The following is a 19252-nucleotide window of genomic DNA, read 5'->3' as shown; positions in this document are numbered from 1 at the left end:
AAAAGGTCGATTACTGATCTTGGAATCAGCTGTCCGTTACAGCCCAGAAGTAATTTCACAACTTCAGTTTCGAAGACAAGGTCTTATCAAAAGAATGCTCTGCAAAAACTCATCTACTACTACTTAGTAATTAAGGCGGAAGGCGACTGTAACCGCCGACATAGACCGACAGACCAACATTTTTCCATAATCTTTTTTTCGAATACCAGATATTCGAAAACACATAGATTCATTGAAATTGGAAAAATTTATTTTTAACGAAACCAATACTTTTTCTATACCACCGCAAGTAATGAAAAGTAAAACAGTAGTTGCAAACGCAGTCTCTGTTCCTAGAAGGAAAGCCTATACAGCATATTTAACGAGGATGTGATGATATATTTTTCTCCTTTCACCATTGACTGCGACTTTCGAGGATTTTATTTCAAATCCGGGTCTGAATAGCCTTTATTTATCTGAATTGCATCGCCATCAGCGAATAGAGACCTGAAATGTATAATTTACTGTATTTTTGACCTTGTTGAAGCTTGATTATATCTTGTCGACGATATAAAATTATTTGTATAAATATAAAAGTGAGATAGAAAGCTGCTAAATCCATGAGAAATTTACATGGAGATGAAAATGAAAAGATATACCCGTCTAGTTTTCATAGCGTGATTGCGTAGTATACAACTTGATTTCGGAAATAATTCATCAACTCCCGAAAATTGAAGCATTCGTTCTAGATTTTGGGTACCAAGAGCTTTAGAAATCGACACCCGTTGCCAATGGATTACAGTAAGCTAAGGTATTTCTATAGTGAAATAGGGGAAGTGGGAACAAAGAATTCACAATAGACGGGCTCGTATTGAAGCATTTATTGTCTCACCGCGGTGTGTACACTGCCGGCTCTTAAGTCTAGCTTATTCTAGCAATACCACCCGGGAAACAGTTTCAAGTGGCAGTTATATAGCCGTCACATAGCGAAACCCAACTACCAACGCAGCGGATATGTGGCTTGTTGACGGTTTTATCCTGGCGTGTACTCAGCAACAACAATCAACACTCATGGTTCTTAGATGCTTAGACTGCCATAGAGTTTCAATATCCTTTGGCCATATGCCTCGGTTGTCGCTGCATAGTAAATATCTGAAATTATAGCACCAAGCTGTTATATTAAAACCGATAAAGAATCGTGGATTTTGACCGTCTTGCGACCATAAGAAAAAGTCTTTTGAAACTCTATGAATATTATAATTTTTTATTAAAATTAGGCAATTCATGTACATACATAATGCTGATGTATTGGTATTAAGCTCTTGTAAATCCTAGAGTTTCAGTTAATTTTCGCATATTACCAAACAGCCGCTTTGTTTGCAGAAACAAGGTACATCTAGTGAAAGTATTACAAAGTGCACAAAGTATTATGGCCATGTTGCCGACGGATGAAAACCATACTATTTAAAGGTGAGAACTACCTGTGAATCATCTACCTGGCCAAACTACTTCTCTATCTTATTGTGTACAAGCATGGCGTTATATCTGAAGAACACGTTAATATTTTCAAACATGACTTACGTGGCCGGTACTCCCGCTCATACGATCTTAATGTTTGAGCCTGATCGAAATTGGTCAAGTGGTTACATATTTATTATCTGTCAAAGATAGTAAAAAAACATTTTCTACAATAGCGGAGCGAAACCAGCGAGTTTCCATCCGCAAACGAGGATGGAAACCAATCGATTACCGGTCGCTGATTCGCGCGGATTAAAAACGCGAGAACATGTGTTGCCGTCTCGTGAATCGTGGTAGAAGCTCGTAGCCGTGTCGCCATCTCCTAAGCTGCCAGTTGCTTGTGTCAGAGAATTCCGATACGGAGTACTGTACTCCTCTCGAAATTCGAGAAGCCGCCACCGAATCAAGACCAAATTTACTCCCGGGAACCTCTCGACAGAAATATCAAAAGGAATACAAGAAAGTATGAACAATGGATTCTCGAAAGTGGAGTAAAACACACCTCGGAAAACGTTCATCTGGCCTATTTTTGGAATTTATCAAAAGCATCAAGCCCGCTATGGGCGACGTACTCCATGCTCGAAGCAACTATTGATTTCCATGAAAACATTAACCTTTTAAGGACGGGGATTTTTACGTTGAAATCGACCTTTTATTTTACACGAAATTTGTGTATCATATCAATGAATTTCTCACGCGGAGTGTCCAACCAACCCAGTGGTCGAAATTTCGACCACTCCCGTCCGCAACGTAAAGTCCAATGTTAAAAATTTGACTTGGCGATTTAGGAATGCTTTCCTACGTAATTGGATACGCTGAATACAAAAAAAATAGTAAAAGATGTGCAAGACACATCCTTGACCTTGAAAATTACATTTCAAGGTCAAATTTATTGCTTCTTCTATTTTAACCCGAAAATGATAAGAAATCCTCCGCAAGAAAAAACAATGTACTGATCTGTCGGTAGAAAATAACGGTGATCAAATATTTCGACTTTATATTAACCTTGAAGATGCATTTTACCATACGCAATACTATTTTTTTCGAATTCAGTGCACCAAAATACGTGGGTATACCAATTTTTAGGTCGAATTACTGAATAAAAAATTTGACCTTGAAATCACTATTTCAAGGTTAAATATGCTTCCTAGAATGTTTACACTATTCCTACTATATTCAACACATAATATTATCCCCATAACAACTCGAAAATATTATGATACTTGAGTGGTCGAAATATCGACCAGTTCCGTCCTTAAAAGGTTAAAATTACCAACTTTTCAAAATTAATTGTCTTTCTGAAAACGCTGAAAAAAAGATTTGTCACAAAAAAGTCAAAAGTTTTCACCGGAGGGGAGATTAACAAGTTTTTAACTGAAGTTCCCCACATTAGATTTTTGGCAATGAAGGTAAATATGAGATTTTAAACATTCATTTGAAAATTCCTATTAATTGCTCAATAAATTTTATTGCTGTTTCACTGAACGTATTCGTATTTTCTTTGGGATTCTTGAATAATTCTGTATAAAATCCATGTTTTCATAAAATTGTATCAAATTTAGGTTGTAGCTGTTTCTAAACTATTCGCTGCATACCGAGGATGCGAATTCATCAACATGAATTGCAATGACGTGAATCAATAAGGAAATTTGATTCTGGTGAAATTAAATGACACCAAAAACCGCACAACGAGATGCTTTGCAATAGAAAATGAAATGGCTCTAATTGTGAAGAAATACATCACACTGCGTCCACCAAATGCACTCAGCAAGACATTTTTTTTCGGCCACAAAAATGGAAAGTGCACCGTTCAGGTCATTGGAAAACACACGTTTGAAAAAATACCTGAGCAGATTGCGGAATTTCTGGGCTTGGAAGGTCCAGAAAGATGCATCGGACACATCTTCCGTTCTACCACAGTGCTTGTTGACTCACAAGCCAACATGGAAACACTCAAACGTCACAGAGAGTGGAAATCTTCAACAGTTGCCAAAGGTAATCTTTTAGTTGTAATTTAAATTTTTGGTTCCATAAATATAATATTCTGTTACAGGTTACATAGCTGACTCGATTAGACACAAAAGAAATACTGGCTCAATGATTGACAACATCAATAAATCATCAATGTCTAAAACTGCATTCGTAATTCCAACTTCAACAGTTTCAAAAGCACCGGATTCGACAAATTCACAACCTCTGAAAAAAGCCAAATTTAGTGACTCGATGATCTCCAACATGATCAACCTACCGACTATGACCTTGACACTTGCAAAAGCACCAGACTAAACCACAACAATCGATATTCAACTTGAAGATCCGAATACTGAATATGTCTTGGATGCATCAGATTCGGAGGACGTTATGGTGGAACTTGTCAGCAACTCAAGTGCTGTAACCAATGCAATGAAAGCCAAAAATCCAAACAGTTATTAATATAACAGGATGTAACTTTTATTTTGGGAAAAAATAAATGTAAAAAAAAAAAAAGTCAGTAGTAGCTATTCCGATTGTCTTACAAGAACAAAGTAATTTATAAGGTTTAGAACATTGAACTTTTGTTCTGAAAATAATTATCACAGAAATTGATAATTGTTGTATCAAAAATAATTGTGTAATAAATTTTTGTAGTTTTTCCGTACTTTCACATTCTAATTTTTTTTAAACCAAAAATAACCCTGCCGACAAGTAAAGAACGCCTGCGGAAATTCGCGAATACGTGGAGATTTTAGAAAATGAGCTGCAACTTTTGAAAAATTGGTCTTATGGAGTGAATTTTTATTCTTACTTTTAAATTTTAATTTTTTCGAGTCAGGGGGCCGAACAACCCGACCAGAGCTCCGTCCCTCAAGCCCGCGATCACTTTCGCCCCCCTTTCACTCCCCAAAACAGGCACACCAGTAGCAGAGCTATCATCCCTTAGTGTTTGCTGCCACTTGCTTGACAAAAACTATAAGCTCTGAACATCTGTAGCGCGTAGCTACTGGAAATTTGCTTTCACATCGCTATTGAAGAAAATAGTATGTTCACCTCGGCGCAAACGACCGTTTTCTCGCTCGGTAAGCAATGTACTATTTCATGAGCTCGGGATGGTAAACTGGAAGACCGGCAGATTCAAAGAAGGTCGCAAGGGCCTGCAACTGATCACGTCGGGTCGGGTAAAACTCTTCCTCTGTCTTAGCCTGTAAAGACAATTGTAAAATAGTTTCGAAATAACGTAAACCAGTCCTGAAGGCCAAACTCGCCCAACGTATGTCCATAAGCCAGAATTTGGATGAAGCGCCCTGAGTTGGGTCCTTCGGGGGAAAACCGCCTTGCTTGCACTTAAGAGGATATGTGGCTATCAACTGCACTGTGTCCGGGTGTGAAAACACTCGGCTCAAGACAGACAGAAAAGAGATTCCACTGAGAACGGTTGTGTATGCAGCCTCTATTTCAAGGTTCTGGATAATTTGTGTTTCTGTTATAATTTGCCAATTCTGATATTCGGCTGTGTCGCCAAGTATACAGTTATTATTTTGCACTATTTTATCACTATATGCCTGCAGTTTGTTGTGACGACGAGATATGATAGTGCTGTCCCGTCGAAGTACCGGTTGCGACACCGCAACAGCTGCGAGTCATCTGTAGTCGTCTTTGGGGCAAGGACTGCCCTCGTACCCAAAAAGTTGGGGTCCTGTAACGAGCTGGGATTTTGCCACTGGGAAATCCTATTTCGCCCAGCGACCTGACTTAGAAGAGAGATCGGTCTCGGCATCACGGAACACACCGTGTATTGCGACAATATCGCGGATGTTGTACCCTCCAATAGATACGAGAGCTCTCTTACAATTAGTTGATTTAGTCAAGCAAATGATCATTCCAATTGCGATAGAAGTCACTGGCTTGTAGGAGTTTATTCACCTTTTTATGCACTTGGATGTTACCTGAGTTTCATCAATAAATTCACTATCATTCATTGGCTAGCTCGGGCTTTTCCCTCTACTCCGTGAGGGCTTTTACGCCTCGACAAATTGTTGTTCGTTATTAGTTTGTCCGCACAATACCCGTGTTTTTATTTAAATGACCCAATTACTCGTTCCTGCCAAATCCTCGCTTTTATATTATAAGAATAATTCACCCGTGACTTAATTCTCGGTGTTGGGTAACGAAATTTTTTCCGTTTCGTGGAATTTAATTTAACTACGCGGATAACATTTATCACGCCATTCGCTTATTTACGTCCGGATTATATTTTGGGTTCTTACGAGAACGCTGCAAACCGGTTTAATCGCGGAACGAAATTTTCATCATTACTCTTTCGTTGATAGTTCCACAGAGCTCTCTCTACACGTGAATTTTCTGCGGAATTTCTGTAAACTATTTTTATTTCGTCACGGCGAGGTCGATTTGGCTTGATGAGTACTCGTCGCCTGTTGTATCCAGTAGTTGGCGAGGATTCATGGTAAATTGTTCAGTCACGGGACAGAACGTTGTTTTGTACTCCCCCGTTACTCGTTATACGTTCCGCAGAGCTCTCTCTACGCACGAATTCTCTTCGGGTCATCTTTAACACGATCTCGGTCTCATCTCGATAAGGTAAATGCAACGTACTACGTGTTCGCTGATTTTCCAGGCTTGTTGGCACAGGTTTGGTTTTGTTTAACCGCGAGGAAACACGTTTTTATTACTTATCCGTTCCTGGCTTCGCGGAGCTCTCTCTACACGCGAAGTTTTTGCGGATATCGAAGTAATTCTTCAAGTTTACCAGGCTAAAGATTGCTTACTTAAAGTTTGCGAAAAAAAATAAGAATAAACCTCTGCGGAAATCTAAAAGGTTAAGTCGTCGCGTACGAGACCGCTCCTCACGTGACAATGGTTTCTTTAGATATTGAAGATGCATGTTTTGCCATGTTTGTAGAAGTGAAAGACAGAAAATATCTTCACTTCAGATTCAAGGGTTGAATTAACCAGTTTATGTGCCTACCCTTCGGGCTTTGCACGAGTTCTACGATGTTTACAAAAATTCTAATACCAGTTATGGACGTACTGAGAAAAAAGGGTCACATATCAAGTATTTATTTGAACAATATTCGTTGTATAGGTGCTAAATGAGGAATACGTTCAAAGAATGAATCAGACACTGTGACACTATTGACAGAATTGTGGTTCCTCGTTACCTTTAAAGAAAGTTCTTTAACCCCACCGTTGAGGTGTAAATATCTGGGGTTCTTGTTAGGCTCAAAGGGGTTTGTAGTGGAACTAACGAATCAAAAGAAAAATGGTCTAAAAGACTAAATATAAGAATACCTGCTCACAACTGAATATCAAATTAGAAGTTTTGCTAAGTTCTCGGGATACCTAGTATTAGAGTGTCGTGTTGCCTAGCTATTGCGTACGGTCCATGTACTGTGAAAATTTTGAAAAAGAAAAATTTGTATGTTACTAAATTTGTAATTCAAGTGGTGGATAGAAACTACAGAAAAAAGTAATAAGTCGATCAGAATCAAGTTTTAAAAAAGAGATGAACCTAGACGCATCGTTCTCCGGCTGGGATGCTTATTCGGAGGAAAGAAGTACCCATAATCTTGAGAATTGAAGAAAGAAGGTTTCATATAAACTACCTTGAGTTACTAACTGTATTTCTTGCCCTGAAATGTTTTGCAGCAAATTTGGAAAATTGTGAATTATTGATAAGGTGTGTTAATACGACTGCCTTGTCATATGTAATAAAATTTAATGCATTACCTTCTTCTTGAGCCGAGTTCGGGCTATTTTGATGTGAATATTTACCTTCAATGTAAAAACAAATTTGTATGGACACGCTCTAAATCGAAATCGAAAATTTATAGTTCCTCAGAAAACAAAAAAAAAAAAAAAAAAAAACCATATCAGTTTGCAACGATTGCGAACAGAGTTGCACTAAAGTAATAAAATTTGGACATCCTATTAGGATCCCAAAGTTCAAGTTCGTACCTATAAATTAGAATAACCTGACCTTTTGCAGAACAATCACACACTTCTACGGGATTGAGATTCAACGAAGGAAACACTTAGGTGTTTGAAACTGAAATGATTTTCATAAAAATACGTATTCATAATTTTTATGATATAAAACCTGGAGATGAGTCTATTTCCCTGGCGTTACGGAAAATTGATGATTCAATCCAGTAATAATAATAAAAATAACGTTGAAAAAAATTTAAAGGTGGTACGGAGCTCTCACGTAATGTCGTTGTTCTTATTTCATCTTACTTTCTGTTTTCATTGACCTCAAACACTCCAGAAACAGCGATTTTCTCGGACGAACCGAGTGTTGTGTCCTAAGTTCAGGTTCAGAATTGTAGAAGTTTGCAAAGTTAATATGGTACCACGTTCATGAGTCTATAACTAGCACTTCTGTGAAATGTTTCAGAATTTAATAAGCAATCAAGCAAGCCTGGTGGCTTTATTCGTACCGACTATTTTTATGCATCATTAAGAACTTCTGGGACACTTCCGACCTTATCAACCACCCTATGGATAAAGATTTGAACACTTGCTTGTAATGATCTTCTGCAACACATCGACAACTTGAAGACTCAGACACATTAACAAACCAGGTTGAATTAATTTTTGCAGTAAACATTGCTTTTTCAAATTTAATTCTTTGTCAAAATAAATATCCCCATCAATTCATTTTTAACAGACACAACTGGGTGGGAATACGAAAATATGATAAACTGCAGCGATTGAACAAATTTGCGATGTAACCTTACGAATGTGTAATGGTTTTATTATTTGCTTGAGGCACAATTTCAAAAAAAAAAAAACTAACTCCTATAATTTAAGTTCAGAAATAGGTTTATACCTTACTGCAGCATCCTACTGTATGGAATGTATTATAGTTTGATCATTCGAAACCCATAATGACATATTTCCTCAATTTGAAATAGTTCTCATAACCAGAAAATAACCTTACAATCATTAACTCATTCATTCTTCCAAAACATGCCGATCGGCCTAGAAAGTTTAATTTAATGAAGTTAAAATTTGAATTAAATTGAAAAAGGAGGAAGCCTATGATAGTGAGTGTAAGTTATACAAATTTTCTGAAGCTAAATATATAGGATTCTCAAGATGATGCTAATTTGATCACAGTTGACGCCTTAGTACTATTCTCTTACTTAACTGGAGAAATTGACGATCATTACGAGCTGTGACATGCACGACCATAGCTCGTAATGGCGGGCGTAGATCCTTTATGTGCTGAACGTGCTTCGAAGAGGCTGTCTAATCGTCGAGATGTTCAGTGATGTCCCACAAGATCCGTAGTGTTGTTTGCTTATGCTCAATGCAAAGACATTTGAAAAATATTTTATACTATGCCGACCCAGCAGTGGAATATTTACGTGTATAATGGCTGTATGTGAAAAACATTGACACACTGCTACGAGGAATTTAGGTATGTGTTGGTTGATGTAAGCGCCTATTTGACTCTCTTTGACGATAAATTTGTTTGTGCTACTTTGCTCTGATGGCAGGTGTCACCCTGTACCTGTCACACATTGATTAAATTGCTTTTTTTCGTGCTGTCTTTATTATCCTTACTTCCGTCCAATCGATCCTCTTCAAATCATTCGATCAATGAGTATTTAATAAAAAGTGATGGTTCTGCAATATTCATTGCTGTAAAAAATTGAGAATCGTCTCAGCAAAAGTCAAAGTGCGGATAAATACAAAATTTCTCTATAGCGAGTCAATGAAGTCGTATTAATTTTGAAATCTATTAATCCCATGTAAAGCGAACATCAGTCGACACCTCAATTTGTCTTTAAATAGCAGTGTTCTCGTATTTCGCAAGCGTGACACAATTGGAGCTTCTGCTGAATCACCCCTAGAATGTATAAAACTACTAATGAATCGATACACCCAAAATGTCTTGTGAACAAACACAGCTGGGCAAGAATATGGAATTATGATGAACTACGGTGTTTGAAGACACTTGCGATTTAACGTTAAAAATAGTTTAGATCGCTTATTTTGCATTGGAGTCTTGCAGTTTATTTTAAAGCAATACGTGAAATATGCTATTATGTGAATGGGGTAGGATTTCTTTTTCGTCCCATCATGCAGACATCAAACATGACTCACATTCAAAACCAACATAATCAGGTGAGTAAATTGAAGAAGTCTTACTCAGCCTAACTGGTACTGTAAATTCTGGTGAACGTGGAGCTGCGATTACTTGTCTTTAGCCTGGCAATATACGCCCACCAGGAGCAGTCTCATTCTAATCTTGTTCAAACAAACTTTCAGACGAATTTATCTACCCTGTCTGTGCGCTTTGTCCTCCTATTTCTCGGATGAAACTCGCTCTGTGTCACGATCAATGTTTCACATTCCTTTAGGAAATCCTTTAACCTATTTATACAAAAGATTTGGTTAGTCAGCGAATCTTACGTGGCTTGAAGTTTCTAGTTTTTCTTTTTTTTTGTATTATGCTAGCATAAAAACTGCTGAACAAAATTTCCGAGATTATCGCGGGGTTTGTTCGGATAAACAGATAGACGGACATTTTTCTAAACCCTTGTTTTTCGCATACCGGAGGTTCGGAAACGTGAAGATTCATTAAAATCAGAAAACAGTACGTTGTGTTACTAGTGCGGATAGTTGGTGATTTTCGACGAGTGTGAAATTTGCGACATGAGCCATTGCGAGTGCTGTAAACGCACGAGTCAGATATCACGCATCCGCATGTGTAAAAATACGTTATTTTTTTCAACACCTGTGAAGAGAAGCTTGATTTGAGTTGTCTTTTTGCCTAGAAAAGTAAGACTGGCAGGATAGGCGGTGAAATGATCAATCCACCTTATTTTATTTTATTTTAAACTAACCGACGCCTATTTATTTTACTATGAATGGGGCACCTTAAGTACGCTCCACAGATTTCGAATATCTCACTTTCCAAGCAAATGTTGGGAAAGATCATTTTCGACTGAGACGGATACATTTATTAAATTACCTACGGTGATAGAAATTACCATGTCTCATTCTTTGCATGTATGCTTCCATCGAAAAAAATTATAAAATTCTGAAGACTCTTACGCAGTTCATACAATATTCATCTAAAATTTTGTACAAACTGCTATGAAACGAGTAAAATCATGCAACAGGTAACGATTACATAAAAGATTGAGGAACCGTATGCCTAACAAAAAAGAAAAAAAAGAAAGAGAATACAACCAACTAAGGATTTCGATCGTATTAAATGGTATTTCCAGTCATTTAATTAATTTACAAAGTGTTAAAAGTAACCATGAAAAAACTATTTTTAGAATTTGTTTCTAGTTTTCCTACTATAAATGTGCGAGTAGGTACTTTATGTAATTTCTCATTGAATCTAGAAAATCATCTATCCGAATACTGTAATCAAAATACGATGTATACAAAAAAGTACGGTAGCAATGTCAATTTTTGTGCTCGTGACTCGGCTTGAATAATGGGTGCATCTTTTTGCTGATCCTAGATTTAATTTGTGTTCCAAATCTGTTGAATTTCACATATTCGGTTGATTTCGTAGAGATGCGTCCATTGACAAAATCATCTACGGATCGTTGTCACGTACGCAGAATTTTCCAGGAAAGTGAATGGAAAAAATATGTGCTTAGGTAGGCTAATCCGCTAATCAAATGTGCGTGAGAATGAAATACGCGCCTCTTCGGCAATGAAGAAAGATCCCAAAACGGCACTCTGATCGGTAAAATATTGGTGAAATTGATGAAATAAGTCCGAATAAGATTCTAGCAGATAACGGGCCTAAGGGCCTGAGAAATGCTACTCGAGTCACGTGGGAAGCGATCAGGCGTCGGAGACTTAGGGTTACAGATCTTGTAGTTCTTCGATGTCCCGACTATAACCCGGGGCAAGTACGTGGGAGCGGCGCCAAGCAATACCCCTCAAGATGTATCCTTTTTGATTGTTGTATAAAATTGGCGGTGTTAAAATTGACCGAAAGTGGCTGGTGTGGACTTAAACGTGATATATAGTCTTAGATTGGCGACAGATAGTATTAGATTGTCATCGAATAGTGTTAAATTGACACCCAAAAATATTCTATTAAAGTCCACACCGCATTTTTTTACAGTGTTGGGAGGCGCCTATCTTATCACAACAAACAGACTCCACGAGGCCCATGGACCTCCCAGAATAAGGGAGCTACCCACCAGTCCCTGAGGGGTGGGGGTAAGAATAAAGGAGGATGAGAAAATAGAAAGTTTGCAATTTAACTAGTCCAGTCAAGATAGGCAAAAAATCGAGCTCACTTTGCATTAATTCCGTTTTTTCTTGGTTCAATTGTTGGGGGGGTCACTGGGAGTCCTCAAACCAAAAGTCGACCAAATCGGCCCCTTGCTATCGCCGCCATCTTGAATTTTATGAAAAATGGTTTTTCTTGAATAACTTGGCTATTTTCAATTTTAACGAAAAATGGTAAAGACAAAAGTCTGGTTCTCGAGTTTTTTTTTCAAAGAATGAATATTTTTCGAATTAAACCTGAAAATAGCGGCGAAGTAAATCTATTGTATTATCTTGTTTATTTTTGACTTTAGGGCTTAAATGAACTTGAACAAACTTGCAGAAAATTAAATTTTCAACAATTTTTGTTCCCACCTTTTTTTTTCTACAGTCAATATTTAAGGTAGTACGCCAACGGCAAAGAAAAAGAGGACCGTCAAAACTTTTGTTTCAATGTGTGAACGTGTCTATATGCGTGGGCGCGTTGTGTGTGGTGCTGCCGGTACAGAATACAAGATAGAAAATAAAAATAGGTTTAAAATGAAATAAAATAAACCTGAAAAAAGCGGCGAAGTCAAACTATTGTATTATCTTGTTTTTAACTTTATTTTTAATTTTAGGGCATAAATGAACATAAACAAACTTGTAGAGAGTTAAATTTTCAAGAATTTTGGTCCTTACCTTTTAAACCTATTTTTATTTTCCATCTTGTATTCTGTACCGGCAGCACCACACACAACGCGCCCACGCATATAGACACGTTCACACATTGAAACAAAAGTTTTGACGGTCCTCTTTTTCTTTGCCGTTGGCGTACTACCTTGAATATTGACTGTAGCAAAAAAAGGTAAGGACCAAAATTCTTATAAAAATTTAATTCTCTACAATTTTATTTTTGTTCATTTAAAGTCTTAAAGTCAAAAATAAACAAGATAATACAATAGTTTCACTTCGCAGCTATTTTCAGGTTTAATTCGAAAAATATCCATTTTTTGAAAAAAAAATCGAGAACCAGACTTTTGTCTTTACCATTTTTCATTAAATTGAAAATGGCCGAGTTATTCAAGAAAAACCATTTTTCATAAAGTTCAAGATGGCGGCGATAGCAAGGGGCCGATTTGGTCGACTTTTGGTTAGAGGACTCCCAGTGACCACCCCAACGATTGAACCAAGAAAAAACGAGAACGGAATTAATGCAAAGTGAAAACCTATCTGGACTGGACTATACGGGGTGGATGATTGTGATCACGACGGCGGCTATCGATGACCGCATTCACACTCAGCCGTCATGTTATTACGGCCTGTTTCAGGATCGTCACCCGTCGACTTCACGAACCCCACGAATCATAAGAGGAAATGAGAGGAACTTGTATTGAGGAGTTGAATGTTTTAGTATGTAATTGATTTATTGTAAAACATATGGAGAATACAGTGAGAAGATGTGGAGGAGGAAAGATACAGGGGCAGGAGTATACTGCGGACTCGGTGAAGATAAGGAGAGGATGCAGGGTGTATAGTTACTATAAGACTGTGGGAAAAGAATGTGAGGTTTGAAGGACGTACCAATATCCATTTTATGCAATATGGAATTTTTGAAGAAGCGATAATGTCATTTAATAGAATTCAAAAGCATAGGAATTCGTGGTATGAAAAAGTAAAAGAGTAGAATAGGTCAGAATACAGATTTCCAAAATGTAGAATAGTATAGAGATTCTAAATTCTACCATTCCACCTTTTGACTTTTCTATATTTTGTCTTTGTGTACTTCAGATTTTGAAGTTAGTAATAGGTGATTTTCGTCGAGTGATGGTCAATTCAAGAGACATTTTTTTTTTAATCAATATTTTATTGCAACGTTTCGATCGGGCTGCAGCCGATCATCTTCAGGCTACTACAAACAAAATGAAAACAAGAATTTTTCTGGACAACTGTTTAAATTATTTGGCGTTCGTTTATATTTATAAAACTAGTTTAAATTTGTGATGATATGAGAATACATGCGTTTTCGAACTGGAAACGTGGAAAATGATATGCACAACAGCTAATATGATGTAAAAATAAAAAAATAAAAATAAAAAATACAAGCCGAGACTTAAAGAAAAATTATTTATAAGAAAAGGATCGGGTATTATCAAATTAGATGTTGAGAGAATTCAACTTACAATTTAGTGACATTCCTTATACATGGTGTTGACTCTTGACCGGTTGGCGCGAAAGTGAGGATATATTGATTTGTATTGATTAACGACTGATTCTTTTTTTCAGGACTCGAGAATTCTCGACTAGGTATTACGTTCTCCAGACCTTAGGATTCTTTTCCCACACTCTTACGGTTTACATTACTTCCCGGGAATTCTCACTTTCAGAATTCTCGACCAGAAACCTGAGTACCACCGTAATTATTGGGTGGGAAGTGACAAACGTACGGGGACATGTAGACTATCTCTAATGGAATAGATTTGTGGATTGAAGATAATCCAATGTAACGAATCTAACAATATTAATCAAGGTACATGAAAATGTATAAACCGATATCAATCTAGTTGTAAGTATGAGTTAATACACTTCAAACCACACGCTTTTGGGGCAAAACTTACACCGGTACTTCCAATGTCACAAAAATTTCTGAATATGCTGTCTCTGTCTTGAGAAAATCACTCTAATTTTTCAAATCTCAGCGTCAGTATTTTTGGAGTTACACGATGTTGAAAAGCTTAGTCTGAAAAAAAAAAATTGCAAAACTTTGGCGCACGGTGATCTTCAAACACTTATATTCTTGGATATATTCATCATAAAGGGTCCGATCGGAGATATTTTGAAGCTGATGCAACCTCTCTTCAAAATATATGCACATAAATTTTACTTCCCTAATAACGAAAAGTCTTTTTTCATGCGTATGAATATTCAAATGGATTTTTGTACCATGAATTACTTGATCTCAAAATCTGGAAAAATACCAGCGTATTTCTTGATCAACTTCCACTAAAACCTGAATTTTTTATCATAGATGACTAATGTGATGTATGTAAGAAGTGAGGAAATTTTGTTCTTTTTATACGGTTGAACGAAACGTAGTATGTATAGAGAAAGATTGGATATGAATAGAGTCACATAAAAAATTTAATTTCCTTGAATTCAGTATTCCGTCATTATTCACAATATTGCAGTAGGTATATCCTTTTGTGCAAAAGAAAAAGATTCGGCAGTTATTTTGTTTCTTGATCGGAGTAGATAAGCCAGGCTCCATTGGTGTGTCATGGATCGCTTCGAGAAAAGCAGGTTCCTGTGCGCAACTTTCCTTCTAGTTTCTTAAAACTAATCTTGCCATATTTCTGGTAACTTGGATGATGACTAGGCTTCCACTCGAACTAATGGATATTTAATAGATATTACCGACGCCTTGGATCTTCAATGTAATTTCACCGCTGTTGCGGGTTTTTTGTCGTTCATGTTCAAAGTTTCACATTTCGTGCAAGGTTTACCAGTATTTAAATTTTTCTGAGGAAGGCCCCCCTTAGAGCCGAAACGTTAAACTGTGACTTCCATTCATTTTGACCTTAGATACCGAGAATTCCATGCATATTATTAAGTTTATAACCTGTAGTCACTATCATTTAGAACTTGTAGTCATTTTTGTTATATCTTCAGATAACTGTTGATTATATTGGTTATGTTGACTGTTTTATTTCGGTTCATTCTGCATTTGGTTCCCAAAATTCTGAGCTATTCGACAATTCTGATTGCAAGAGAAGCACCGTAATCCACCGCTGATGTATACAAATCTGGTTCTTCTGTTATGTTGTAATTTGGACTGTCTCTTCGAATATCCTCTCTTGTACAGCAGCATCGTGATCATTGCTATAACTGCCTCTCTCGTAGTAACGTAGCGCCTGCAACAGCTTTGTCTTGACTTATTCAATTGTTATCAGTATACTTGAATTTTTCAAACCCCATTATTAGTTCACTCTATTCGTTTCCTACCTCAATACCCAGTTAACCCTTTCATGCACACATTTTTCCTGACATGCGATTCAGTTGAAATTTTTGAATCTGAATGAGAAATTTAAAAAATTCAGAAAAAAATTAAAAATTTGAAAAAATTCTGGAAAATCCTACGTCAAATATAAAAACTTTTAAGCTTTGATCCGGAGTAGGCCGATTTTCCCTTCTTACTGTTTTCAAGCTTTTTCCAAAAAAAAAAAAAAATCATGGGAGTTTGAAAATTTTTTCAGACTTTTCAGAACCATTTTACCATTTGCAATTTTTTTTTTATTGACAAAATTGCTGCGTAGATAAGCGAAACCACCATGCTCAGTGCAGCCTGAGCTTTTTTGATGGCGTTAAGAGCAGCTGGTCTGCTAAATGCACTGGCTGAGAAAGTTAAGCCTAAGTATTCGTAGCTATCCACGATATCCAGTTCTTGGTCTGCAAAGTGGAATTTTAGGTTGCCCGGGATCCGGCCAGATTTACAACAGCATACTACTTTTGTCTTAGATGTGTTCACCTGTAGTTTGTTTGTTTGACAGTTATGAAGAAAGTCTAGTTTTCTTTTCAAATCGCTCTTGGAGTTGCTCAATAGTACTGAGTCGTCAGGATACAATAATATGAGGATATCAGAAGAGCCACCAATGTTCACTCCTTCACAGCCATTCTTCCGCAGGAAGTGCTCCAGATCGGCGGTAAAAATAATGAAGAGTAGAGGGTTTAAAATTTCCCCTTGCAGCACTCCTTCAGTCGAGAAGAATTCGCGCGTGGATTCATTGTTATTTTTTGCAGTGAAGGCAGCCGAATCGTAGATGTTTTTAAGTAACCTAACAATTTTAGCACTGATGCCTGCCTTGTATAATTTAAGCCATAGCAGTTCGTGATTTGAAGAGTCAAAGGCCCTTTTGAAATCGACGAACAGAACACATAGTTTGGCTTTGCTTTGGCGCAGACGAAGTTGTGTAGCCGTCAGCAGATTAAATAGATTGTCTACGCAGCCTTTTTCCTTTTGAAACCCAGCTTGCGATTCCGGTATAGCCTTTGCGTCTTTGGCCCAATTTTTAAGTCTCTTGTTGACCTTGTAGGTGATCAATTTTGTGAGGTGATTAATTAGCGCTATTCCACGATAGTTTGCAGGATCGAGTTTGCTTCCCTTCTTGTGCAGCAGTGTAATTGTCGAGGTAAACCAACCTTCTGGAATTGTCTCGTGCTCGAGCACTTTATTAAACAGACAGAGCATGTAATATCTCGAGTTTAGCGGTGGGGCTTTATAGGCCTCATTTTTTATGTTGTCTGGTCCTGATGCTTTTATCCTTTTGCAGAGTTTTGTGGCTTCATTTAATTCCTCCAGCGAAAATTGACTGTCCAGTGACTGGTCAAAGACTCCGTAGAATGTGTGTTCACTCATGTCTTTAGGTGGGGTATTCTCAGCAAAGAAATTTTCCCACGTGGTTATATCAACTGGATTAGCGTTTAGCGTAGGTATTTTCCTGTGTAGTCTGGCAGCTTTCCAAAATTCGGCCGAATTTTTTATGTTGGCTAGGCTGTCGAGATTGTCTTTGTTAAATTGTGATTTTTTATCTTTTATTGTGGATTTGTACCTCTTTTTTGCCTCTAAGTAGTGAGTTTTGGCGCTACCTAGAACGTTTTCGACTCTGGCTTGTTTAAAGAGAAGTTTGAGTTCCGTTTTTGCGGCCCGGCATTCCGCATCGAACAAAAACTGCTTTTTATTTGCCTGACTAGACAGACGGATTTCTCGAGTCAGCCCCGAGTTACTTGCTGCAACTTTTATTGCTACGTTATTACAATGTTGTTTATTGTTGCGTTGTTACAATTCAAGAGGATCCGGTACATTCCTCGGGGTGATACCTAATACAAAAACATTTAAAACATAAACATTGTTCACACGAGCAACGCACGAAGGTACTTTTGGAGCAGCCTCATTTCTCGGTGTGAATGCTGTCTTATATTACAAGTAGACGTGAGGTGATTGAAATATACGCCTTGATCATAATTAATTGCAGGTACAAGCATTTGAGAAAATGATTCGGTATGCATGGTTTGCTGCAAAGTTATCACTGGATCGCGAAATTTTGATCTACGTCAACGATCTTGCTTTTCCAGAAATTGGAATAAAATTATTTTTATGGAATAATATTCTTTTAATAAAAATTTATAAATAATATAACGTTAATTTGAAATCTTCAAATTAAATCGGCATCGCTATTTTCATCAGATTGATCATCTGTGTTCGAATTCGTTTCATCGATGTCGTCTCGTTGCTCAGACTCAGACTTAGAATTTGAAAAGATACAAGTCATTATTACAAACAAATTATCTGCAAATAACACTAAAAATAAAATTCATTCAAATTAACATCATCATTTGAGCAAGTAAATATTCACAATTTCATTTTACTTCCATTTTTATTCGGTTGAACTATCACGTCTCTCACAAGCCTTGGCAATTGATTTCCTTCGAATCAATTGAAATTACCGAGAGATTTCGCAACAAAACTGTCCCCTCGTAGTCATAAACGACCTTTCGAACGGATCTTCAAGGTTATTTTTTGCGCAGATTTTAGCAAAAGTAATTGGGCACTCTCAACGAGACGTTATTATTTTATTTCTGCCATTATGAAAGATTATTTGAATGTTATTAACGACAACATATTCACTGTTAATTTATTTTACTATCAGTTTATATTGAAACATAAAAGTTTTAATTATTAATCAATTACAGGCATATCGTTTTTTTTTTTTTTTTCTAATTATACATAATAATTATGTAATAAACAAATTTTCAGCTATTACACAACTCTTGTACCGACATTATTATTACGACCACTTATGCGACATGCTGACTCGGCGCGTTCTGCAACTATGCGTTCTGACTACTTTTTCACGTTTTTTTGTACTATAAACAAGTTCAGCTCAAATCTTCAACTATTCCGAAACACTCATAGTACATGACATAATTTAACCAGGTGTCCCTTTATCTGACTTTTCGAGTGGGTGCTGACTCATATACACCCTTAATACTACTTTATATTTAGATATGAGCCATTAAAAATCTCTTGCCGTTTTTTATCACGAGCTCTTGGACTAATAGTATCCCGTCAATTTTGTCACAAACTGAGCCATTCAAAGAATTTTTTGCAATCGCGGTGACTCCTCATCATCTCTTTACTTATCATCCATTTGCCTATTTACTGTTATAATAATTTTGCATTTTATATTTACAAATGAAAAAATTTTTCGAACTAGTAATTAAGTTAGTGCTTAGTTGCGTTGAATTCGCCGAATACAAACCGTGTAAGGTATACCAATGCCCGAGACATTGTTCAGTGCACATTGTACCTGTATCTACAGATTACTCCCGACGCTCGCTACAGCTCTCATTTCGAATCAAATCGATTTTATGCCGATAGGGTGGTGTTCAGTTTCCCTTTCGAAGTTAATAGAGAGCTCAGGCTTCTTTTTTTAGTACTCTCAGTTTCCGAGATCTTCAGATAGTTCGC

The 19252-nt window shown here is 37.0% G+C and overlaps 2 protein-coding genes across 2 annotated transcripts in view; both read left to right on the top strand.

The window, feature by feature from the left end:
* LOC124175403 (gonadotropin-releasing hormone receptor) overlaps positions 1-19252 on the top strand; it is a 184795-nt gene that overhangs the window by 46718 nt on the left and 118825 nt on the right. The window lies entirely within an intron of this gene.
* LOC124175404 lies at positions 1607-4052 on the top strand. The gene is made up of 3 exons (XM_046555629.1): positions 1607-2906; positions 3060-3492; positions 3551-4052. Exons 2-3 carry the CDS (start codon positions 3213-3215, stop codon positions 3781-3783), a joined length of 513 nt encoding a protein of 170 aa, XP_046411585.1. The 5' UTR covers positions 1607-2906; positions 3060-3212; the 3' UTR covers positions 3784-4052.

The sequence above is a fragment of the Neodiprion fabricii genome, chromosome 2 (assembly GCF_021155785.1).
Source record: "Neodiprion fabricii isolate iyNeoFabr1 chromosome 2, iyNeoFabr1.1, whole genome shotgun sequence".
NCBI classification, from domain to species: domain Eukaryota; kingdom Metazoa; phylum Arthropoda; class Insecta; order Hymenoptera; family Diprionidae; genus Neodiprion; species Neodiprion fabricii.
The sequence above is the reverse complement of the archived record's forward strand: the minus strand, read 5'-3'. Positions and strand labels throughout refer to the sequence as shown.

Excerpts from the sequence above, each read along its gene's own strand:
- LOC124175404 (XM_046555629.1), top strand. The coding sequence starts at position 3,213 with ATGGCTCTAATTGTGAAGAAATACATCACACTGCGTCCACCAAATGCA. Across the intron at positions 3,493-3,550 it reads ATCTTCAACAGTTGCCAAAG|GTTACATAGCTGACTCGATT; the intron begins GTAATCTTTTAG and ends ATTCTGTTACAG.